General features: G+C 48.6%; 1 protein-coding gene across 1 annotated transcript in view; it reads left to right on the forward strand.

Annotated features, from left to right (window-relative positions):
* The first annotated feature begins 13,242 nt into the window (after positions 1–13,242).
* The window catches only part of AASDH (aminoadipate-semialdehyde dehydrogenase), a 550,271-nt gene continuing 537,833 nt past the window's right edge, over positions 13,243–25,680 (forward strand). Inside the window, exons 1-2 of the mRNA XM_078678161.1 lie at positions 13,243–13,590; positions 25,002–25,252. Of these exons, the coding sequence (XP_078534287.1) occupies positions 25,023–25,252 (230 nt within the window). The 5' untranslated portion in view covers positions 13,243–13,590; positions 25,002–25,022. The remainder of the gene's footprint in view (positions 13,591–25,001; positions 25,253–25,680) is intronic.

Raw genomic sequence — 25,680 nt, forward strand, 5'->3', positions numbered from 1 at the left:
GGGATGCCCTAAAAAATGGGGGGCGATATGGGATAAATGGAACGAATACAGAGGTGACATCTGTGAACCGCCCCAGCCCCGCAGCTCGCAACTAGAGGCAGGAACCTGAGAGAGATATAAACTGTGATGTAAAGGTCATGTAAGTGATGTAATGCTGTATTCCCTGTGCGACCCACTGTGCGCCATGTAAGTCCAAGGTGCGAATATGTAGACCACTGTTTTTGGTTTCTTGCTTCAGTAAAAAGATTTTTTTTTTTTAAAGAAATGCCCCAAAAAAAAAAATCAGGTAAGTATTTTTTTTAAACAGCATGTTTGAAGAAAACAGGTTTTTGACACATTAAATTGTGATTAAAGCCTTTCGTGGTAATGCTAAGCTTTGGAGAAAACATATGTTGCATCAGGTTACATAACAATGACTTATGGAATCTTCCCCCTTGATTTAAAGTTGAGTAGAGAGCAAGGTCCAAGGCAGCACTAATAGGTCACCTCGGGAGGTACTGCGGCGTCTGGATGCAGAGGTGTGTTTTTCAGCGTTGGGTGATTTTGTTACTTTAAATCGTAATTGAAACACTTCTGTGTGATGTTAACCTACGTAGGAAAAACATATATTGCATTTGGGCACTCAACAGTGACTAATGGGACGAATCTTCTGGACTAAAAGTGAGTGTTAAGACGGATTTGAAGAAGTTCCAGACACTCTGTGAGTTGAATTATGAATGAAGTTTATTCCAGAGGTAACCTGGCATCCGACAGCCTCGATGGTCAAGTAGCAACTGCCACCAATCGAGTGTCGCTTGCCTCACATTCTAAGGAATGTACAGGTAAGGTAAGGTAATTCTAACATGAGGTCACAAGGTAAGATGAAGCTTTATTTAAATATAACATCACAACACACCCTTCCTCTTTAAAAGGGAAAAGAAAAGAAATACAGAAAGAAATGAATAGAGAAAAACTAGCTAAAACAAAGAAAAAACATTATCAAAATAACATAAAATCATTTAAGGAAATTATACAGTTACATAGTCTTGCAAGTAAACAGGAGGTCTGCGGATTCTGGGAGCTACATTAACAGAAGTGTCCAAGATAGATCTTGAACTTGTAGCAAAATCAGGAATAGGGTTATATTCATCAGAACCATTCTGTTCATCAACCAACTGACCCATCTTCTCTGTTTCAACATTAAGATGATAATCAGGAATGTACATAGTACCAGAACATCCTTCATTGTCATTAGCCTGTCTGACCACAGAACCCCTCCTTTGATAAAGAGCAACCCTCCTTAAATTCCACTTCTGCCCACCTTCAAGCACCACAAAATGTTTTCCAACATTAATGAGTCGCTGAGTATCAGAAAATTTAGAGGGACCACCCTTAACCCTTCCACTCTTCACCTTTACCCAATCTCCAATCCTAAATTTAGAATCAGAAAAAGCTTCAGTAGACGCCCCTCCAGATAAAACCCAATCTTTAAGCCATGCTGGAACTAACTTAGAACCGGGTAACCGCCCCCTCATAACTTGAAAAGGTACAAGGTGAGTAACACTATGTTCAATAGAACAATATGCCCACAACTTTTCATCAATTAAATGTCTCGGTGGAAGACGATTTACCAAAGCTAACTGTAATGTCCCTTTCACCAATCTATTGGCCCTCTCCACCATACCATTACCCATGGGATTGTATAAAGAAGTACAAGAATGTTTAATGCCACACTTTTCAAGAAAGCAACGCATTTCACCAGAAGTCAACTGCGTACCATTATCCGTCAACAAAATATGAGGAACACCCTCATCAAGGAACAATTTTTCCAGTACATCAATAGTGGATTTAGTAGTAATGTTATTCAGAAACTTAACAACCAAACACCTTGAATGAACATCAACAATGACTACTGCAAACCGCATATCACCTGAAAATTCAGCAAGTGGACCGATTTAAGCAAATAGTATGCCAAGCCTTGCCTGTATCAATAATATGATCAACACACTTTTGAGCGCCAACTTTAAGTCTCTTCTCACTTTCTTTACACAAAACACAACTTTCAACCCATTTTCTAATCTGATCCTCCATACCTGGCCACCAAAACTCCTGTTTGATCCTCTTAATAGTCATCCCTTGACCAAGATGACCTTCATGGGCAAGGTTAAAATATGAACACGAAGACCACTTGGCGGTACAAACCTATCACCTCTCATAATGACATCATGATTGCACACTGATAATTCATCCAAGAGTTTCCAATATGGTCTAACTCCAATAGACCCCATATTTTCTCGTGGTGCTCCATTCTTAATTAAAGAAAGAACTTCTTTCAAAATAGAATCAGATTTCATCTCCTGCACCCATTGTGCTTTTGAAAATGCACCCAAATCACAATCAGAGACTTCCCAAATCAAAGCTACTGCTTCTTCAGACTCAAGTTTCTTCACAAGGTCTCTGTCAACAACTTCCCAATCTATAGTACCCCCACTTCGACGGAGAATGTTTCAAGCATGTTTAATCTATGAAAGATCCAATACTGGAGAACATAAGTGTCTGAATGACCAGTATGATGACTTTTCCTCAAAAGATTGTGGATACTCAATGGATTTTTTTTTGACTGAGAAAGGATCTTGATTCTGCATGTCTTATATCTGATGTGCCTCGTACATCCTGTTCGTGCCACATGACTGCCAAAGCATTGCTTCTTCACTTCAGTGTAGATCATCCTCCAATCAGATCTGCACTAATGAATAGACTCCTCAACCATTTCCTTTAGCCCTTGTCAAAAACAGGCTAATGTAATCACAAATGCTGCTTTACTGGCCTTGAATGCCCAAATGGGTGTTCTATGTGCTGCAGTTGTTGGCTGTCCATACTGTTCTAAAAGCATTTCTTGCCTCCATCTCGGATGGCAACAATCAGATTCTATCAGACCGCTCCAGCACCATCTAATATATAAATCGACTGAGAAGATTGCTGTAATTGATCCTGTGTTGGGAGATGATTCACCTCTGGCAGGGGTGCAACGATGGGGAATTTTCCCATTACCAGCTTATTCTTCAGGTTCCCTCAATGTGAAAGCAGAGGCTCTTCTCTCACTGGAGACAAGTGGAATCTTCACCCTGAAGTGACCGTGGTGGTGATCTCCATGTTGGGATTTCCACAGACTCATTCACCTCAACCTAGACCAGGGAATGTCCTCCGTTTTGTGCTATACATTTCTCACTGAATGGATTCTTGGGGATGCATTTAGGTTCATCTAGTCGGGGTCGGCTGTACAAGTAGCCACTGACTGCTTCCATTGAAAGTTTTGTACAAAGATGGAGCACGGCTGATCCTAATCAGCCAATGAGGATCTGGAATGCTGATCAGCTGGCATTCAATACTTTGCTCACTTTACCATACAGTGTGATCTTGTTCTTGCAGTATGGTGCTCTGGTTCCGCACCCTGAGCCCCAAACACTGCGGCAGTACAAGTGAGACTGAATGGTGCCAGACAGTGTCCTTTTCCCATCCCAAGGAAGTTGCAGACATCATCTTGGCTGCTAGGAAGCCTGCTACCAAATCAATCTTTGGGAATCACCTATGCGCCTCAAAGCAGGGGGAGGCCTGTGCGCCTCAGAGTGCAAGGAGGCTGTGCACGGGAAGGCCTGGGGGAATTTGTGGGGCGCCCCCTGCAGTGAATCCGGTGGCATGCGGTGGTGCTGGCTTCTGAGGTGGCTCTTCCGGTGGGCGGTCTGGTTCTTGTAGTGGCGCCCCCCACAGGTGGCCTGGCCTTGGGTGGGGGCAGTCTCTGTGGTGGTTCTTCCCGAGGGATGCTTCGAGTTCAGACTGATGAGTAGGTCATGTGGTTGTGGTGGTCCCTCCAGGTGGTCTGGGTTTATGTGCTTCTCCCCTGTGGATGGTGGAAGGACGCCCCCTGCCTGTGAGAGCTTGAGTAGGCGCTATCTCATTGTAGTCCCGGACTGGGGTGGATCGGGGCGGTTTGGTTACATGGTCTTCAGTATTATTTAGCGCTGAGCGCACCCGGTAGGCCACGGAGCGCTTTATCGACCCCACAACCCCTGTAAAGCACGTGTAGACACAACACGTTGTGCATTGGAAGACCTGGTAATGGCACAGGCACGAACTCCTTTTCAGGCGGCTATGCACATGTGAGCTGGCTGAAAAACGCCATCAATCACAATTTAAAGTTAGTCAGTGGCTGAATCGAGTTGACCCATAGCCCCCTGCTGTAGACTTTAGGAAGTGGAAGAAAAATGTGAGTGACACAACAACCAACAAATGAATGAAGAGGGCTGACTCTGTTTGTTTTGTTCGCCCTATGTGGGAAGGGTATGCTCAGACGTGGTTCCCGTGCTCTCCATGCCACTGGAGTCAAGCTATCCTGGCTGATGAGGGTTATGAACCCGAAACTGGTCCTAGGGTGCTTGTTTCCGGTCCAGGGAAGACATGGCTTGGCAGTTCGAGCTGGACTATTCCAATGAGGCACAGGGTCAGACTGATTTGCATATGGCCATGTCTGAACTGGGGTGGCGGAGTGAGCTAAAGAACGATGATGGATTAAACCCAGATCAGTTGACTGGGGGTGAGTGCTTGCAATGTTCAACACTCCGTCCATCATCCCCTTCTGTTTGCTTTCTAACCTCGGTCGGAATTTTTTTTGTGCATGTTTTTAGTATCAACATTTTGGGAAACATCAGTCTGGCGCGATTGCTAAAGCTATCTGTAGTCACAATGAAATAGACTGCTTGGCGTTAAATATCGCTAAATTTTTTTAATTTTGTATTCCCCACAGGAGCAATTTATAATAGAAGATCAATGCACTTTCAACTTTGCTCTGATTTATATATTGTCTGGTTTTTAGTATCAATTACTGACTCCCTTGCTCTTCAACATATATGTCAGCCCTTTGGCTAGAATAGCTGAGCAGGCTGGGCTCACTGTATATTCCTATGCCGATGACACCCAGATCATTTTCTCACTCTCTTCCAAAACTAATTACAATACCTCAATGCTCTGATCGGGGCTAATAAACATTGTCGACTGGATGCACGCCAATAAATTAAAACTTAAGGGTGGAAAAACCGAACTCCTTCTTTTCGGCAACAATAAAACCCTCTGGGGCCCCCAACATTGGCCGTCACAGATGGGCTCTCCCCCGCCTCCTGTGTAATCCGCACAAAACCTTGGCGTCATTCTCGATGACCAACTGACAATGAGGAAACAAGTGGTCAAAGTAGCCTCCACTTGTTTTGTCATCTTAAAATGGCTGAGAAAAATCCTGTGGATGCTTCCGTTGCCCATTCAAAAAACTGTAATCCACGCCCTTATAACATCACGGCTGGATTATGGAAATGTTCTGTATCTGGGCGCAAGTAAGGAAGTGCTGCACAGGCTATAGGTTGTACAGAACTCCGCTGCTAGATAGCTCTGCAAACTCCCCAACAGAACTGATACCTCAGCTTCACTACGTGACCTCCACTGGCTCCGGATTGACAATCGTGCGAAATTCAAAGCATTGTGTTACATGCATAAGATTAACTCTGGTGAAGTACCTCAGTACTTAAAGGCCTTAGTACACCAATATTGCCCCCCCCCCGCCTTCTTCGATCCTCTAACCAGCACAAATTCCAAATTTCTAGGATCAGACGAGTCAGAATGGGAGGACGCTCCTTCTCCCACCTGGCTCCTTCACTCTGGAACTCTCTCCCCTATCATCTACATACTGAACAACACTATCCCAAATTTTGCAAAGATGTAAAAATATGGCTCTTCAATCAATAGTCCCCTTCTTTTTTACTCCCTAGCTTTTCCTTCCATCTTTCTGCGTTTTCTAGCGCCGGGAAACCTTCGGGTAGCTGTTGCGCTGTATAAATGTAATAATAAATAAAATAAAATGTTGTATTTTACGTTATTTTATTTGGACTGCATCGTCTTTTTAAAAAAAAAAAATGATATCAAATGTCATGAATGTAACTGGCTTATATGTATGTACTTTTATGGTTTTTCATAATTGAAACCGAATAAAGTAATCTTTTGACTTTTGAAATAGACTAATTGAGGACGCAGTATCTGGTTGATTGTGTGTTAGAAAAGTTGTGGCGTGCCACGGAGGTATCACTCTCTGGTCCTAGGACTGTTTGAATCACATTTGGATACCAGGCGCTTTCTACCATTAGGGACGTGCCTCTGGGCGCTACATGGATGAATCGCGATATTCAGATTCTGCTGCCAGAATAAAAAAAATGTGCGGTGATTCAGAGGGAGGGGGGAGCCAGGGGGGGCCGGGCGGCTGCAAAGAGATGGAAATGCGGCAAGTAGTGAATCTGCGCATGCAAAGGCTGCTTAAATACGAAAGGGGTGTTCATTGCTAGAGTTCATGTTACGCTGCCTGAAGTGAAAGATTTCTTCTTTCTGCTGTAACTGCCAATGCGGAAGCTTATCTCGAAGTGTTTGCTATATTGTCTCACTGCCCTGCCAACCCCCCCCTCCTTCATTCATCTCTCTGACCTGCTTCTGGTGGCTATCTTGAGTTTCTCGGTTTGGATGTCCTACTTTGAATGAGGCAATACACTGATATGTTGTGAACGTGAATGTAAGAAGGCATGGTGCCTGACAGATTATTTATACTAAGGCAAGCAACAAGCATCACAGATTAGGACACATACACAGTTTTGAAACATCTGAGATGTTATCGGTTTGCAGAAGGGCTGCTTTCTTTACATATTTAGTTCTGCATCTAAAAGGTCCTGCAAAAAACGTTTCGCCATCAAGTGCCATTTCTCTTCCTGTGGATCCAATATCTTTCTCTGCCTCATGAGCTGGAGATCCATTTCATAGTTCGCACCGTTGCGTGTAAAACTGCTGCCAACATTCGCTTCTGGCATTCATCTGTGCCCAGTTGTCCTATCACTGAAAGTTTCAGCAAATCCAACAGACAAAATACCTTCAAGATCAAGGTAGTGTAGCAGAGCGGTTATCTCCACAATTAGGATGAAAGAGGCAAACAAAAGGTCTCGATTTACTGCAGTCCTATGGGTGGGATTACTTGGGGAAATGGTGCAAGGTCGGTTGTAAGAAAATGTTCGTAAAAGTTTCATTGCAAAATATTAAGGAGGATGCTTTTATCAATTCTTTTATTTTTTTAAACCGCTGTTGCCTAAAAAGTGCTAGCTTTGCCATTTCCTAGAGCTTCTTAAATCCTATGAAATACCACAAAAAGACCTACGCAATTTGTGAAGTGCGCGGTGTCTCAACCTGATATAACCTTATTTTGACTTGTACTTGTGTTTGTTGCCTATTTACTTACTTGTATACTATTGCGTGACCTCCTCTGTCTGTAAAACGTAACTTTTGTTGCCAATTTTTGTCCTGAATTGGCACCCATGCCAGTTGGTCACCCTACTTCAATCCCGAAATGCTCTGGGGTCATCCTTAAACTTTGCTTGTGACATTAAAAGGAGGCATTTCAAGACTGAAAGAAATCCACAGAACGTTATTGTACGAATAAAGATTCGACTCAACCGAGATGACAAGGACTCGTTTTTTTTTTTTATTTTATTCTGGCAGCTGAATCTGAATCTCTTGATTCATCATGTAGCGCCCAGCGGGAGGCCCCTCATGTATTTTAATGATGTACGTTTTATATTGTGAGTTTTAATTAACTGTACAATAAAGTAAATCTAAAACTAAATCTAAATTATGGCATCAAAGCCATCTCCAGGGCCCACATCGAATATTGACTTTTCAAACTTGGAGAGCCAAGTTTCAAGCGCTAAGATGCACAGAGTACAGCAGCAGGCGCATAAAACCAGGCACAGAATCAGGAGTGAGTGAGGGCCAGGTCAAGAGTGAGAGTCAGGATTGAGTGGGGGTCAGGATTGAGTGAGGGTCAGGATTGAGTGAGGGTCAGGAGTGAGTGAGGGCCAGGTCAGGAGTGAGAGTCAGGATTGAGTGAGGGTCAGAAGTGAGTGAGGGCCAGATCATGAGTGAGTGAGGGCCAGGTCAGGAGTGAGTGAGGGCCAGGTCAGGAGTGAGAGTCAGGATTGAGTGAGGGTCAGGATTGAGTGAGGGTCAGGAGTGAGTGAGGGCCAGGTCAGGAGTGAGAGTCAGGATTGAGTGAGGATCAGGAGTGACTAAGGGCCAGGTCATGAGTGAGTGAGGGCCAGTTCAGGAGTGAGAGTCAGGAATGAGTGAGGGCCAGGATTGAGTGAGGGTCAGGAGTGAGTGAGGGCCAGGTCAGGAGTGAGTGTGGGCCAGGTCAGGAGTGAGAGTCAGGATTGAGTGAGGACCAGGACTGAGTGAGGGTCAGGATTGAGGGAGGGCCAGGATTGAGTGAGGTCAGTAGTGAGTGAGGGCCAGGTCAGGAGTGAGAGTCAGGATTGAGTGAGGGTCAGGATTGAGTGAGGGTCAGGAGTGAGTGAGGGCCAGGTCAGGAGTGAGAGTCAGGATTGAGTGAGGGTCAGGAGTGAGTGAGGGCCAGGTCAGGAGTGAGAGTCAGGATTGAGTGAGGGTCAGGATTGAGTGAGGGTCAGGAGTGAGTGAGGGCCAGGTCAGGAGTGAGAGTCAGGATTGAGTTTGGGTCAGGAGCGAGTGAGGGCCAGGTCAGGAGTGAGTGAGGGCCAGGTCAGGAGTGAGAGTCAGGATTGAGTGAGGGTCAGGATTGAGTGGGGGGGTCAGGATTGAGTGGGGGGGTCAGGAGTGAGTGAGGGCCAGGTCAGGAGTGAGAGCCAGGATTGAGTGAGGGTCAGGAGTGAGTGAGGGCCAGGTCAGGAGTGAGAGTCAGGATTGAGTGAGGGTCAGGAGTGAGTGAGGGCCAGGTCAGGAGTGGGTGAGGGCCAGGTCAGGAGTGAGAGTCAGGATTGAGTGAGGGTCAGGAGTGAGTGAGGGCCAGGTCAGGAGTGAGAGTCAGGATTGAGTGAGGGTCAGGATTGAGTGAGGGTCAGGAGTGAGTGAGGGCCAGGTCAGGAGTGAGTGAGGGCCAGGTCAGGAGTGAGAGTCAGGATTGAGTGAGGGTCAGGATTGAGTGAGGGTCAGGAGTGAGTGAGGGCCAGGTCAGGAGTGAGAGTCAGGATTGAGTTTGGGTCAGGAGCGAGTGAGGACCAGGTCAGGAGTGAGTGAGGGCCAGGTCAGGAGTGAGAGTCAGGATTGAGTGAGGGTCAGGATTGAGTGAGGGTCAGGAGTGAGTGAGGGCCAGGTCAGGAGTGAGAGTCAGGATTGAGTGAGGGTCAGGATTGAGTGAGGGTCAGGAGTGAGTGAGGGCCAGGTCAGGAGTGAGTGAGGGCCAGGTCAGGAGTGAGAGTCAGGATTGAGTGAGGGTCAGGAGTGAGTGAGGGCCAGGTCAGGAGTGAGAGTCAGGATTGAGTGAGGGTCAGGATTGAGTGAGGGTCAGGAGTGAGTGAGGGCCAGGTCAGGAGTGAGTGAGGGCCAGGTCAGGAGTGAGAGTCAGGATTGAGTGAGGGTCAGGATTGAGTGAGGGTCAGGAGTGAGTGAGGGCCAGGTCAGGAGTGAGAGTCAGGATTGAGTTTGGGTCAGGAGCGAGTGAGGACCAGGTCAGGAGTGAGTGAGGGCCAGGTCAGGAGTGAGAGTCAGGATTGAGTGAGGGTCAGGATTGAGTGAGGGTCAGGAGTGAGTGAGGGCCAGGTCAGGAGTGAGAGTCAGGATTGAGTGAGGGTCAGGATTGAGTGAGGGCCAGGAGTGAGTGAGGGCCAGGTCAGGAGTGAGAGTCAGGATTGAGTGAGGGTCAGGATTGAGTGAGGGTCAGGAGTGAGTGAGGGCCAGGTCAGGAGTGAGAGTCAGGATTGAGTGAGGGTCAGGATTGAGTGAGGGTCAGGAGTGAGTGAGGGCCAGGTCAGGAGTGAGAGTCAGGATTGAGTGAGGGTCAGGATTGAGTGAGGGTCAGGAGTGAGTGAGGGCCAGGTCAGGAGTGAGTGAGGGCCAGGTCAGGAGTGAGAGTCAGGATTGAGTGAGGGTCAGGATTGAGTGAGGGTCAGGAGTGAGTGAGGGCCAGGTCAGGAGTGAGAGTCAGGATTGAGTTTGGGTCAGGAGCGAGTGAGGGCCAGGTCAGGAGTGAGTGAGGGCCAGGTCAGGAGTGAGAGTCAGGATTGAGTGAGGGTCAGGATTGAGTGGGGGGTCAGGAGTGAGTGAGGGCCAGGTCAGGAGTGAGAGCCAGGATTGAGTGAGGGTCAGGAGTGAGTGAGGGCCAGGTCAGGAGTGAGAGTCAGGATTGAGTGAGGGTCAGGAGTGAGTGAGGGCCAGGTCAGGAGTGAGTGAGGGCCAGGTCAGGAGTGAGAGTCAGGATTGAGTGAGGGTCAGGATTGAGTGAGGGTCAGGATTGAGTGAGGGTCAGGAGTGAGTGAGGGCCAGGTCAGGAGTGAGAGTCAGGATTGAGTGAGGGTCTGGATTGAGTGAGGGTCAGGAGTGAGTGAGGGCCAGGTCAGGAGTGAGTGAGGGCCAGGTCAGGAGTGAGAGTCAGGATTGAGTGAGGGTCAGGATTGAGTGAGGGTCAGGAGTGAGTGAGGGCCAGGTCAGGAGTGAGAGTCAGGATTGCGTTTGGGTCAGGAGCGAGTGAGGACCAGGTCTGGAGTGAGTGAGGGCCAGGTCAGGAGTGAGAGTCAGGATTGAGTGAGGGTCAGGATTGAGTGAGGGTCAGGAGTGAGTGAGGGCCAGGTCAGGAGTTGGAGCCAGGATTGAGTGAGGGTCAGGAGTGAGTGAGGGCCAGGTCAGGAGTGAGAGTCAGGATTGAGTGAGGGTCAGGAGTGAGTGAGGGCCGGGTCAGGAGTGAGTGAGGGCCAGGTCAGGAGTGAGTGAGGGCCAGGTCAGGAGTGAGAGTCAGGATTGAGTGAGGGTTAGGAATGAGTGAGGGCCAGGTCACGAGTGAGAGTCAGGATTGAGTGAGGGTCAGGATTGAGTGAGTGAGGGCCAGGTCAGGAGTGAGAGCCAGGATTGAGTGAGGGTCCGGAGTGAGTGAGGGCCAGGTCAGGAGAGAGTGAGGGCCAGGTCAGGAGTGAGAGTCAGGATTGACTGAGGGTCAGGAGTGAGTGAGGGCCAGGTCAGGAGTGAGTGAGGGCCAGGTCAGGAGTGAGAGTCAGGATTGAGTGAGGGTCAGGATTGAGTGAGGTCAGGAGTGAGAGTCAGGATTGAGTGAGGGTCAGGAGTGAGTGAGGGCCAGGTCAGGAGTGAGAGTCAGGATTGAGTGAGGGTCAGGATTGAGTGAGGGTCAGGAGTGAGTGAGGGCCAGGTCAGGAGTGAGACTCAGGATTGAGTTTGGGTCAGGAGCGAGTGAGGGCCAGGTCAGGAGTGAGTGAGGGCCAGGTCAGGAGTGAGAGTCAGGATTGAGTGAGGGTCAGGATTGAGTGGGGGTCAGGAGTGAGTGAGGGCCAGGTCAGGAGTGAGAGCCAGGATTGAGTGAGGGTCAGGAGTGAGTGAGGGCCAGGTCAGGAGAGTCAGGATTGAGTGAGGGTCAGGATTGAGTGAGGGTCAGGAGTGAGTGAGGGCCAGGTCAGGAGTGAGAGTCAGGATTGAGTTTGGGTCAGGAGCGAGTGAGGACCAGGTCAGGAGTGAGTGAGGGCCAGGTCAGGAGTGAGAGTCAGGATGGAGTGAGGGTCAGGATTGAGTGAGGGTCAGGAGTGAGTGAGGGCCAGGTCAGGAGTGAGAGCCAGGATTGAGTGAGGGTCAGGAGTGAGTGAGGGCCAGGTCAGGAGTGAGAGTCAGGATTGAGTGAGGGTCAGGAGTGAGTGAGGGCCAGGTCAGGAGTGAGTGAGGGCCAGGTCAGGAGTGAGTGAGGGCCAGGTCAGGAGTGAGAGTCAGGATTGAGGGAGGGTCAGGAGTGAGTGAGGGCCAGGTCAGGAGTGAGAGTCAGGATTGAGTGAGGGTCAGGATTGAGTGAGGGCCAGGTCAGGAGAGAGTGAGGGCCAGGTCAGGAGTGAGAGTCAGGATTGAGTGAGGGTCAGGAGTGAGTGAGGGCCAGGTCAGGAGTGAGTGAGGGCCAGGTCAGGAGTGAGAGTCAGGATTGAGTGAGGGTCAGGATTGAGTGAGGTCAGGAGTGAGAGTCAGGATTGAGTGAGGGTCAGGAGTGAGTGAGGGCCAGGTCAGGAGTGAGAGTCAGGATTGAGTGAGGGCCAGGTCAGGAGTGAGGGTCAGGAGTGAGTGAGGGTCAGGAGTGAGTGAGGGTCAGTATTGAGTGAGGGTCAGGATTGAGTGAGGGTCAGGAGTGAGTGAGGGCCAGGTCAGGATTGAGTGAGCTATGTTTAGATACATGAGCAGATGCCACCCCGCGTCACTGACCGAGCACCTCAGTATGTGTAAACAGCGGTCGAGCCGTCGGTGTCCGGTGCAGTATTATGCCTTTGCTTGTACTTTGTTCGCTTTTGTAACCTGCACACGTCACTTTCTCCTCCTGTGCACCGTTTCCTCCTCGTGTATTTTGTTTGCTCACGATTGTCACTTTTGTCTCATGTAATGTTTGCTTTTGTAACATCCTGCGTGTCATCTTCTCCTCATGCTTCAGTTCTGTTCCTAGTGTGAAGTGTTGGTTAAGTGAGCCCTGCACACCAGGTCTGCAGGAGTGAGTGAGGGGGTCTCGGGACGCAGGACTGTGGCTCTCAGCTGCATTCACCGCCTGACACCTCTGCACACCTGCTCTCTGTGTGAACATACTCCATGCCTCGTCTTGTTGCATCAGTCTCTCTTGGATTGTAGTGAACACCTGGTGCAGGTGACTTCTGCCTGTTATTCCCCAGACGTGACTGTGTTACCCTCTGTGGCCCCATAAAGCATGAAGACATTACAAGGAGCCCTGCCTCTCCACACCGCTGCTACCACAACCCTCCTCCCAGGCGGCACAATGGAGGGGGGGGGGGGGGGGCCGCGCTGCACTCGAGGTCCGTTGCGGCGGCATTTATCATTGATTTGGTGACACTCACTGTCCCCAAATAAATGATACATTCCGCCGCAACCAGTGTTGCCCGATTGGGTTATTTTTTCCCCCGCACAAATGGGAATAATGTCACGAGAGAAAAACGCATCAATAAAATCAATAAACCGAAGCCCGCATGCGCACAGTGAGAGACACTCGTGGGGTGTGCAGCCAGACGGGGGAGCACGAATACACAGGCAGAACCTGCATGAATCGCCACCCCTCTGACGTAGGGGGTATACAAAACGACGGGGGTGGAAATATAGTTAGAACACCGGCCCCGAAAATACCAGTCTACCTATACCAAAGGCTGCTGCCCCGGAAACACCGCTCGCTTCCCCGGAAGACATGGTCCAGCTGTACGTGAGCCGGTCTGCAAAGCCCCTGTAGCGGAGGTGTGTGTGTACGGGATGGTGACCGGAGAAATCCTGACTGTGTAAGAAGGTGCTCCACCTGTTGGAGAAAGACTAGAACAGCACAGCACTGTAATGTGAGTCAGTGGGTCATTGTGATGGAGCTGGCCTCTCGACAATGTAAACACAAGAAACAGGTCAGCAGCTGACGGAACTGTGCGAGTTACCAGAAGTTGTGGACGACGCTGTCACGGAATGGCCATGTTTAGAGAACACAGCAGGGTCCCCCTGCTGCAGCCTCTGCGCTGACAGAGTGGATTTCCGCAGAATGCAAGGGTACGTGTGCATGCTTACTGTACATGCGTATTGTAATTAAATGCGTGATTCTTTTAGGACTCAGCAGCATGTTAGGGTGAACATGCACGTACTTTTTCCCACTGCCTATTTCTAGGATATTCTTCATAATACTACTTGATTGTGCAGGATGGAAAAAAATTAAACCAGGAAAATTGTGTAAGCGATAAAAGAGGCTATGGGAAAATGTAGGTAAAGTGAACGTGCTGTATTGTGATTTGCTTCTGTCTACTATTGATTTTTTCCCAACTTTTAGGTAAAATTTGCTGGACATATGCACCACTTCTACACATTTTGTTTAAGCAGTTGACCGCCATCTTTTTTGGGGAGACAGCTTGATTACCATAAATGTTTGCTGTCTTACAGCTGAAACCATTCTCTATAAAGTAAACCACAATTTGTTTCCTGACACCATGGGGGATATTCTCAAGAATGTGCGATAATCATCGCCAACATAGGTTAATGCAAATATTCATATCGCCGTCTATCGTGGGAAAATAATTCTATGTCAGGACAGGAGGCTCCGATTATGCTTTCTCATTTCTTTAATGAAATGCTCAGCAGCCAATAAAAATAACCAAAAAACTACATTTCCCATGAACATTAGGGAATGACCATAGAGACTACAGTATAAAGGGTCCCAACATTAGTCCTTCTTCCTCTTTCTTTCCTGCTCCGCAGCCAGTTAAGTCTCTTTATCTTTATTCTCATGCTTTTGCTAAAATTATTGCATTATTGTTGTTGACTTGCACTTGCCTTGTGTTCCGCTGCTTTGCCTTACTGACGCGCGGTGCTTGTGCATACTTGGAGCACTCCGGCTCCGTTTTTCGTATTTGCCGGTTTTTCTTCTTGGGTCTTTCGTCCGTTTGCGGCGTGTCCCTTGGGAGCGTGTGTTCGCCTCCCTGCGCCTGGCCGTTGGTGCCCGGTTGCCCTTGGTGGAGCAGGAGTAAGGGTTGCCCGCTCGCGAGGGGAGCGCGAGCGCTCTCGAGCCGGAGTTCCACAAGCAGCAGTTCGCGCATGCGCGCTGTGTTATTTCCGGCATAAGGGTTTCTCCACACGCCGGTTCAGTGAAGGGACGTTCTTTCGAGCGCTCACGCCCACAGCTTGTGAACTTTCGACCCTGTTGACGCCGGTGTTCAGGAAAGAACTTCGGTTGTATTATTTTATGCATAGGCTCTGCCTAGAGTGTTTTGTACTGCGCAGGCTTTGGTGCTCCCTCCACATTTGAATTGATTTTGAGTAAAGGTTTGTGCCTGCTCTTTCATAAGCCTGCAGTGGGGTTTTCACACCCCCCCTTGACTTGTGTTTTAACACTCTATATTCCTGTGGTCATCTAGTGGGCTCTGATATTACATTTGTGTACAATGGCAGACTATTATGACGCAGATGATGACTACTATTATGGGGATGAGGATGACGGCTCTATGGAGCATCATTTGGTGGAGGAATTGGACAAAGGTGTCCAACAGTCGGTTAATAAAGCACTGGTACGTGCAATTAATCCTCTCAAGCGTCATTTAAATATGTATGCGCAGCAACAGGGATGGCTGCCCCCTCCTAAAAAATCCATGAAGTCACCTGTAAATCCCCATAAATCTGACTTCCAGAGACTGGCCAAGACTTTGGCGGCTGCGCCTTCCAGTGCTTCTGTTCCTCAGGATACTGATTCGGACAATGCTCACTCCTCAACGTCTTCGGACCATACTTCTCCCCCGCCAAAAAAGCGTGTCCGTAAGGAGCATTTTGTGGATGCTCCGGAACGTCCTTCGGTGCTCACTTTTGAGCCAGCGCATATTTTACATCCGAATTCATCTTCCTGGTTGCCTTCGCCTGCTGTTGCAGCCTACATTCAAGCGCATATTCGGCAACCTTTTGAGGCTTCGGTCCGTGCACGCCTCTGCTCTGAATGTCCGAGGCCCGACCTCGCTGACCATTTGGCTGAGACGCCGGAGGTCGACCCTATGATGGTCACCTATTTGAAGAAATATGCTAAGGACCCGAAAAAGGGCCTTGACCGGTCTTGGCGGTCTTGTCAAGACAAGATGTTGGACATGCTTGGGCCTCTTACCAAGATTCTTGATCTAGGTTTTCAGGCGAAGGAGACCTCAGCTCTTGTGGACCCGGACGAGTTGATTGAATGGGCACAAAGGGCAATTTGCCAATTGGGTAATGCCAATTGCGCTGTGTCTGCTGAACAACGCAGGTCGATTCTTTTGAAACTGGATCCGAAGCTGTCCGAGCTGGCAACATTGGAGTCTGGTCCTGACGCGCAGGGTCTCTTATTTGGACAGCCTAGCCTTTCTTGAAAGAGCTTACAAAGTTTGTTTCAACTTTCAGTGGCATTGACAAGGCGCAGGCGTCCTTGCGCCGGGCTATGCGTCCGGTTTTTGCCAGGGCCGGACGAGGTCGTGGACGCTCGTTCGGCCGTGGCTCCGCTCAACAGTCCAACCGAGGTCATCCCTCTCATCGTGGTGGAGCACACGACTCAGGATACTCCACCAGAGCTAACTTCTACCCTTCCCGCAAGGGGAAAGGACAATATGGAAAAGGTCGTTCCGGATGACAACAAGGACACTACCAGGACTCCAACTCTGCAGGTGAGCCTGATTATTGCTTGCGATGTGAAGTTGGGGGGTCGAATACAGTTTTTTCTCGAAAACTGGCGCATGATCTCCAACGATGCATGGGTGCTAGAAACAGTACAAGGCTTCAAGATAGAGTTCTATCACCCTGTGCATCAGACCCGTCCTCCCCCTTGTTTAAGTTTTTCCCTTCAAGATCAAGCTTGCCTCTCCGAGGAAATAAATGTTCCAAAAAAGGGGCGATTCTTCCAACTGACCGTCATCCGACGGGGTTTGCCAGCTCAGTCTTTCTGGTCGAGAAGAAAGGAGGCGGATCTCGTCTAGTTCTCAACCTGAAAGACTTCAACGGTGGGGTAAGTGGGAGAGGTGTGGCGCCGCGGCCAGGGCGACTGACGCTGGAATCTGGGGATCAGGGTTCGATCCCCGGCTCCGGCGGCAGGTTAGCCCAGCACCATGTGACTCTGGGCAATAGCTCGCTTAATCTTCCCGACGGCCCCCCAGCGCCTAGAGACCCTTACGGGTGATTGTGCGCTTTACAAATGTGGACTTTACTTTACTTTAATTTACCGACACTTCAAAATGGAGGGCATCCATCTCTTGCGGGATCTCCTGCGCGAGGGGGACTGGATGGTACGCCTGGATCTCAAAGACGCGTATCTGTCAATACCGATCTTCAGGCCCCATCGTCGGTTTCTCCAGTTTCAGTGGCGGGGAGTTTGGTACGAATATCAGGTTCTCCCGTTCGGCCTTTCGTCGGCACCATGGTGCTTCACGAAACTACTGAGACCAGTTGTGGAACATCTGCGAGCTCGGGGTGTCAGACTGATTATTTATTTGGACGATATTCTCCTTATGGCGGATTGTCCGATCTGGCTTCTGCTACATCTGGAGTGGTCCATCGGTCTTTTGCAATCTCTCGGGTTTCTGATCAATATTCCGAAATCAGTTTTGACTCCCACTCAGTCTATAGATTTTCTGGGTTTCAAGATAGACTCCGTTGCTTGCCAGCTCCTCTTGCCCAGACAAAAGATTCGTTACATCAAGAGGGAATTGACATCTATTATTTCCAGACAGACTGTGTCACTGAGATCGTTGGCACGTGTGGTCGGTCTGTTAGCATCTTCGATTCAGGCGATCTTTCCGGGTCCTCTACATTACAGAGCAATGCAGCGTCTGAAGATCCAGCATCTCCGGGAAGGTCTCGGGTACTCAGATCAGATTCCTCTGTCGGAGGAAGTGAAGTGGGAGATGCAGCTAGACCACATGGAGGCCTGGAATGGTCGAGCCCTATTCGGTGCGTCGCCGGAACTGGTGATAGAATCCGATGCCAGTCAATGGGCTTGGGGAGCCCGTTGCGGACCTGTCTCGACGGGGGGTCGTTGGTCCCCTCAGGAGTTGTCGCTCCACATAAATTGTCTGGAACTCCTGGTGGGTTCTTTTGCGATCAAGTGTTTCTCTCCGCGTCAAACCAGTTGCTGCATTCTTCTCCGGATGGACAACGTGTCCGCAGTCCGCTATGTCAACAAGCTGGGCGGGACTCGGTCGAAGGTGTTGGCAGAGATAGCCAAGGATTTTTGGCATTTTTGTCTGCAGCAGCGGATCACTGTTATTGCGGAGTATCTTCCGGGTCGCAACAATCAAGTTGCGGATTGGCACTCCAGACATCTTCGGGATTTCAGCGACTGGAGGCTTCATCCTCGAGTGTTCCGTTCCATTCTTCGGCGTTGGGGTCAGTGTCGCATAGACCTGTTTGCCTCTCGCCTCAACACACAACTACCGATGTTTTACAGTTGGAGACCGGATCCGCTAGCTCTAGCCACGGATGCTTTTCTTCAGCATTGGCCGTTTCCCCCATTCATGACGCTTCCCAGGGTTCTGGCTTACACCAAATGGTTTCGAGCGGATCTGATTCTGATTGCTCCGCTCTGGAGGGCTCAAGCGTGGTTCCCGGTTCTCCTGGAAATGTGTTGCGAGCCACCTCTCCTTCTTCCCCAGAAGTGGAATCTTTTGTTGGATCCTCTCGAAGATCCTCATCCCCTGATTCTGTCAGGCTCCCTCCAGTTGCTGGCGTGGCGAATCTCGGGGATCGCTGGACGATCCCGGGCATTTCTAGCGACGCTTCCAAATTCATTAGTGAGGCATGGTCTCCCAATACTCACAAGCGATACAAAGGTGCTTGGAAGCGTTGGTGTGATTGGTGTGCTCAACGGGAAGTTGATCCCGTTTCAGCGGATGTCTGTTTGATCATTAATTTTTTGGCGTCTCTGGCTTCTTCAGGTCTGGCTTATAGGACGGTCAATAATTTTCGTTCCGCTATTTCAGCTGGCCACGTCCAAACTGATGGCAAGCCGGCTGGGGAACACCCCTTCATTTCCAAATTGCTTAAAGGTATTCGTCTCTCGAAGCCTCCCACTTCTAAGTATGTCTCTCTATGGGACGTTTCCATTGTCCTGCGGTTCTTGGAGGCCTGGCCTTCCAATCCATTTTTGTCCCGTAAACAATTGTCCGCTAAGTTGACCATGTTGCTGTGTCTTCTATCTTGTAAACGTGTATCGGATGTCCGCGCTTTAGATCTTGCGGGTCGCAGTTTCACGCCTGAAGGTGTTTCTTTTCACCTTTCCAGACGGACTAAGTGTAATACTACTCTCATTACTTATCCGTCTTTTCCCGCACATCCCAACCTTTGTGTTGTGCAATGCCTGAAGGATTATGAGGTGAGTACTGCTTCTTTGCGTTCAGACATGCAGGGTCAATTGTTAATTGCCTTACAGAAACCATTTCGCCCTGTCACTCCAGCTACTCTGGCGCGCTGGGTGCGTTGGCTTATGTCCGAAGCGGGCATTGATGTATCTGTGTTTGGTGCACATTCTGCCCGTGGAGCAATGGCTTCTAAAGTTTTTTCCATGGGTGTTACTCTTTTTGACATTATGAAGGCCACAGATTGGTCTTCTGATTCAGTTTTCAAAACGTTTTATTACAAGCCAATTGATAGTGTTGCTTCTGTGGTGGTGGCACAGCTTTAAACAAGCATAATCGGAGCCTCCTGTCCTGACATAGAATTCAAAATTTGCAAACATACGTGACAAGAATTTTCAATTCTATTAAGGACAAGGAGGCGAGGATTATCCCACCCATTGTATTTGATTTGCATTGTTATATTCTGCACTCTATTTTGATGTTATTGCAAATCTTTTATTCCTTGTTCTTCCCCCCCTGGATTGCTTTTGACTCTCTTGCATTATTTGGATGTTACGGCTCTATATCTCTTTCAGGTTCAGACCCGAAGTAGAGTTTGCCGACTTCCTCCTGAAGTTCATCATTCTCCTGGTTCACGGACCCAGAGTTCTTCTACTGCCTGCTTCCAGATCCTTTGGATTTCTGCGGCGTGTTTGGAGTTGTTATTATTATTCTACATTGGATTGTATTTTGACCTTGAACTGTTTCCACTTCAAAGAAAGAGGAAGAAGGACTAATGTTGGGACCCTTTATACTGTAGTCTCTATGGTCATTCCCTAATGTTCATGGGAAATGTAGTTTTTTGGTTATTTTTATTGGCTGCTGAGCATTTCATTAAAGAAATGAGAAAGCATAATCCTCGCCTCCTTGTCCTTAATAGAATTGAAAATTCTTGTCACGTATGTTTGCAAATTTTGAACTCTGTGTTAACGTCGTATTCACAATACAGCGGTAATATGCAATAGTTTCCCGATAACGCGTCAAATGTCAGCGATAAAATCACCGGACGGCGATAAAAATCTAAACCCGAACGTGAAAATAGTTGCGATGGGCCCAACTGCGATAAAAAATTCAGCAATAAGCAGCGCCACACCTGCAATTCCCTCAAGTCAGGCGGGAAAAATCACTATATAAGCGTCAGCAAAAACCACAAACAAAACACATACAACTGCGAAGCACTATGGAGGTAGCCGGAGCAAGTACAGAGGACACCAGAACCCCACAAGCCTCAGGGAGGACCAGCCTGGGACCATTATTGGGGAGACGGTGGCAGGAGTTGGGGGACCAGACGCTGCACAACAGGACCTAAGGCAACAGCAACTGGGTGAGTAACGACCAGGGACTGGGGGGACAGGGGAGATGGGCACAATGGCACACATGCACAATTAAGTAGAGCACATCTGCAGACAAACCATGCCCAAGGGTCACAACTCTGACCAAGAGACCAATTTACCCAAGTCTGCAACATCTCAGCACTGTATAAGCACGGAAGTGAACAGCACACCGCCTGAAAGGACCCGCAAAATCAGAGCTGAAGGGGCAACTCGCCCACAATGAGGCACACACACATAAGAATCCGAGCACCTCAACATTGACAACAATGTGGTACAAACTGCAACACTTTCACAACAGAACAAAGGACACACGCGCTGCCGCTTGTGTGCAGAAAATGGCCAATTCGTATTGGGCATAGCAAGAAACTATGAGATGACAATGTACAAGTACAACCTCACATCCGTGATGGCGTAGAAATGTCAACTATCCCGCATCAAATAGGCATCTCCTCACAAACAGTCACAATGTACATTGTCATGCAGTCTGTTAGTAAACTTCTACAATGCATGAACATACATGTGAACACAATGCCAATCTGCAGCTTTCCTTCACATTGCAGAGGGAGAATAAACACCTCCTGCAGAGCAGATCCAACATCACAGCACTGATGATGAAGAGGACCACCCTAACATTGACGCCCTCCCAACAGCTCATGGACAGCTCCAGCACCCCACCTCCAGGAGCAAGGCAGCCCAGCTGCATCAAGGAGACCCCACCCCCTGCACAAACCACACACAGGGAAGCACCCACCACCACAGCTGTCTCCCAGGACCCCCACGACCAACACATGGCATTCCAACGCCGGGTGTTAGTGTGCCAAGAGAAGATGGCTGATAAGCTGCGGGTGGGGTTCAACCTCATGGCAGTCAAATTAGATGCTATACATGGATGTCTAAGTTCCATCAGTGACCACTTACAGTCCCTAACGGACAGCCACTGTCTGCTCCATGCTCTCCAACAATCCATGTCTGACATCGCTGGAGTCATGAATCTGAGCGAAGAACAACTGTCTATTCAGAGTGGATCCAGCGAGTTGAGACACATGAGGAGAATGATGGAGAGCTTGGACCGGAGGCAGACGGAAAGAATGTTTGCCACGGCTGAACACCAGCAAGATGTAGCTGGGATCTTTTATGCCCTGCAGATCCTCTTCATGGTATTGCCACCAGAAGGCATGGCGCGGATGAATGCTGCTGCTACCACTCCATCCACATCTCCGCGCACTGAAGTGTCAGTGCCACACAGTGCGGCAGACATTCCACCTCCGGCTCCTGATATGTCACTGCCACACAGTGCTGCAGACAAAACCCCACCACCCACATGTGAGGCAGCTGACACATCAGAGGACAAGGATGATGATGAATCCGGCTTTGTGGTAAGAATGAAGTGGTAGCATTCATCTCCGCCATATGGCCGGTTTCAGCTTGGTTCTGCCCTCTTCATCATGGCCTGGAATAACACCTTCCATTGTCCCCCGATACACTCAGTGACACTCACCTTGGACCTCGACATGGACTGCCATATTTTGTCTGGTTACCAATGACACAGTAATCACACTGCGGACTGAAGTCTTCCACTTCTGACGAACTTGTCAATCCCTAAAGGACTCTGGCTGGCCCTCCATGGGGCAACAATGTAAAGTGGGGTTTGCATGACCCTGTACTGCTCCAGCTTCAACACACCACTGAATGTGAATACAGCATTATAATTCACACAGATGTGTCATGGCTATGATCAATCACGTATGTAAGTGTGGATGAATTTAGGGACAGTGATTCAACAAAAAGGTACTCCCTAAGTAATGCTATGAATGCGCATGTATGGCCTTGACCCAGATAGGCAGTGAGACACACATTGTCATTCAAATCAACCCTCATCACAGTTGAATACAATTGAAGGTGCGTAGACTTTATTAGCATATGCATGTCAGTATGGGCAAGATAAGTGCCACAACATGCAGACCAATGCAGCAGTATGTCAGAATGAGGAACGTTGCCAAGCACCGCTGTCCACTCCGGGGGAGTGCCTCACCTTTCACAGGTGTGTGTTAAGCCGCTTTGTTGTCCGCTTATGTAGTCGGAGTCCAGGCGAATGCAGCCATGTCCACTGTTGTCGTAGGATATGTGACCAGATATCTAAGATGCAACAAGGTGTTGGGACATGTGCAATGGGTTCCAATCAGTTGTGGCTGCAGGTACGTAGTTACTTGTCCATGAAAGCGATTGCAGCTTCGTAGGCCATTATTTCCAACATGAGGTCGTTGTCGACTTCATCAAACAGCGAGTCCATCCATTAGCAGCTCCAGACAGATGTGCTGCATCCACCTCCTTTCACCAATTAGCACTACAGCCCAATAGGGGAGCGGTTCAATGGTCACTGCACACGAGAATGTGTGCAGTCTCCCTGGTCCAGCTGCCAGCATGTATGCCAAGTATGAAAGCATCCCATACACGGGTATCATAGTGACACTCCTGGTCTAGGGGCACCAGATCTGAAATCATACACCAAAGATTCAATCATAAAGGGTCCATGACTTGAGCTGCACAGAGGTAGGGGCACCAGAGCTGAACGTGCTCATGTGAAGAAATTGTTAATGATTGTGTCCCTTCGGGATATTCCTGCCGCAGCTGCTGTGGGGTGTGGTACACCTGCCTTATCTTCATCATGATCGTCCCAGGTCTTCCCCTTTGCCTGAGGTGACATTGTTGCACCCGCTGTCCACAGCACGAAACTCAATCACAAAGGGTCCATGAGTTGTGGTGCACAGAGTTAGTAGCACATGAAGAGCTGAGCGGGTGCGCAGCCAGCGTTGATGGCATTTCCTTGCAGGTCAGGATTGGATTTGATTTGTGTGAGCCCTGCTAACCGCAGTGTAGGCTGGAGCCAGCGGTCAGCAAGAGCCCACAGCCACGTGGTGTTGACTTGAGCTGCACAGAGTTAGTGGCACCTGAGGCGCTCAGCGGGTGCGCAGGCGGCGATGATGCATCGTCCAGCCGGACTGCACTGGAAGCAATGTCTGTTGCCTACTGGACTGCGCCATCAATAAATCAAGACTCGATTTGAATTGGGGGACCTGCTGACCGCAGTGTAGGCTGAAGGCAGTAGTCCCCACACACATGACTCCGCGGTGCTGTGCCGCTGGGAGCCCTGCCGGCCTGTGACGCGGAAGCTAGCGATCGGCTGAGGAGGCTGGCAGTCACGGCGGCAGACTCGTGGCAGGGTGAGAGGCGCCGCCCTGGCAGACGCGTTGGCCATCCCAGAAGTGAACCACGCCCAGTACCCCGGCCTATTTATTCACTCTCCTACGCTGGACTGGCGTACACCGGACCAGCCCACTCCGCATACGTTTACAGAGGGGGATGACAAAGCTATATGACCGAGGTCTTCCGCACTGCCTGCGGTAACAAGGTTGCGTCCACTGTCCACAACACTACGAACATCAGCAGCATATGTCCACATGGACATGTGTGTTCTCTGCACTCTGAAGTCTGTCCAGGACATCACCGCCACACTTGGGATTGTGTACATTCTTATTCATGGGTGACTTGCCTCCTTCACACTAACTTGGTTCCCACCTCTCCCCACATTCTGCAATTGTGTGGCTGGGGGCCATACCGTTTTTGGAAGGTCAGCTGTCTTGTTCTGCGCTGCCTCTTTGGTTGTCCAGGGGAGAGGGTCCTGGGGGTGGTGGCGGTGGGTGCTGTGGCCCTCTTGGGTCTCCGAGCTGCATGATCAGTAGCTCCATGACATGTGTTGGTTTACAGATGTGGCTCTGGGCTGGGCTCCCTTTTATACTGCAGGTTGTCGTCTTGGTTAACACCAGTAAAAGGCAGGTGTTAAATCCCTGCTGCTAACCCTCCTTATCGCCTGTTTTTGGATCGCATCTCAGATCTGGCTGGTCGTTGAGAACGTCGCAAAGTTGTGTTTTTGTTAGTTTTTGCATGGGAACGCCTACTCTGCATCTCATTAGTGTTAGTTGTCGCTCTCATCCGTAGCGATGTTTTTTGTGCCAGCTATTGTTGGAAAACTGGCGATGTCGTCAGTTTGCACCAGCTTAAGAATAGGGTGATAAATCTTTCGCCACTTTCGCAGCGTAAAGTGCTGATAAATCGGAAATGAGTCCTTGAGAATACACCCCTCGGTATGTATATGCTAGAATCACTCCGAAGTGCTCTGACATCCAACTGATATGGCCCATTCTGTACAAAACTGCTAAATAAATAAATAGAAGAAATGCGTTCCCCTATGGTAAAAGTGCTGTCAAATAACCTATTTGGTTCACTGCAATTAGGGGCCAATATTTTCTCCTATCACTATCGAAGAACACCAGGCACCACTGCTGAGTGTAGCAGTTTTCTGTAGAAAGGAGTTTAATTTCTGCAAAATTTTAATGAGATGTGCAGTGGTATGTGTATTATTTTCTTAGTAACATTTAATCAGTTTAAGCTATAAACTGTTTTAAAAATTCAAATTTTGTCAAGGGTTTTGGATTGTGTGGCAAATATTACCTAGAGTCCTTTGTGGTATTTTAGAGGTTGAACTGCAATTGAATAGAGCTAACAGTAAGACACAGGCAAAATATGCTATTTGTTGTGTTAACGTTGTCAACTTAAAGATTGAAATGAATGTGCGACATGAGATATAGCAATCTGTTCTGCCTAAGATAGAGTTTGTTTGGCTTTCATCTTAAAAGCAAAATGCTAATTTTACTAACCACTTTGATTTTGTTTTCTCGGACAGGGGACACAATATGAGATCGAGATGACCCTTCATACGCTAATGCATGAAGCAGCTGTCCTTAATGCTGATAGAACAGCAGTGTGCTTTGATGACTGCACTAACCACGGTCCATGCTTCTATTCTTATAAAGAGGTTATTCACTTGGCCAGAGAACTTACACATTTTCTACAAAAGCACTGTGATCCAGCAGAGAACTGTGAAATCGGCCTCTACTGCTATCTTGACCTAAATCTGCCATCCTGGATTTTGGGGTAATATTAGAAAATCGTTTCTTAGGATTTAGATATATAGTACATTAAATTAAATTCACTAAATTGTTTTCAAATATACTCCTGTTTTTTGCTAGTATTGCATGAGTACATTATGAATCAATACATTTACTGCCTTAACAGGGTGGCCGTTTGTGAATCTATCTTTGTCCAATCTATAAGTATGTAACTGCTATTAATAGAGTGCACCTGAATTTCATATTGACACTTCTGAATGTATGTAGGACCTCAAAAGGTGGATGAGCACATAGAGCATAAATAATTTCCAAGCTTATTTACATGATGATGAGAGGCACACAGTCAGTCGTTGAGCAAAGGTCTCAAAGACATTCCATAGAGAAAAAAACTGGAATTCCCCTGCCAATAGGTTCCACCCAGCATCTTGTACATGGAGCAGGACATGATTTTGC

This window comes from Lissotriton helveticus, chromosome 2_2 (assembly GCF_964261635.1).
Source record: "Lissotriton helveticus chromosome 2_2, aLisHel1.1, whole genome shotgun sequence".
Classification (NCBI taxonomy): domain Eukaryota; kingdom Metazoa; phylum Chordata; class Amphibia; order Caudata; family Salamandridae; genus Lissotriton; species Lissotriton helveticus.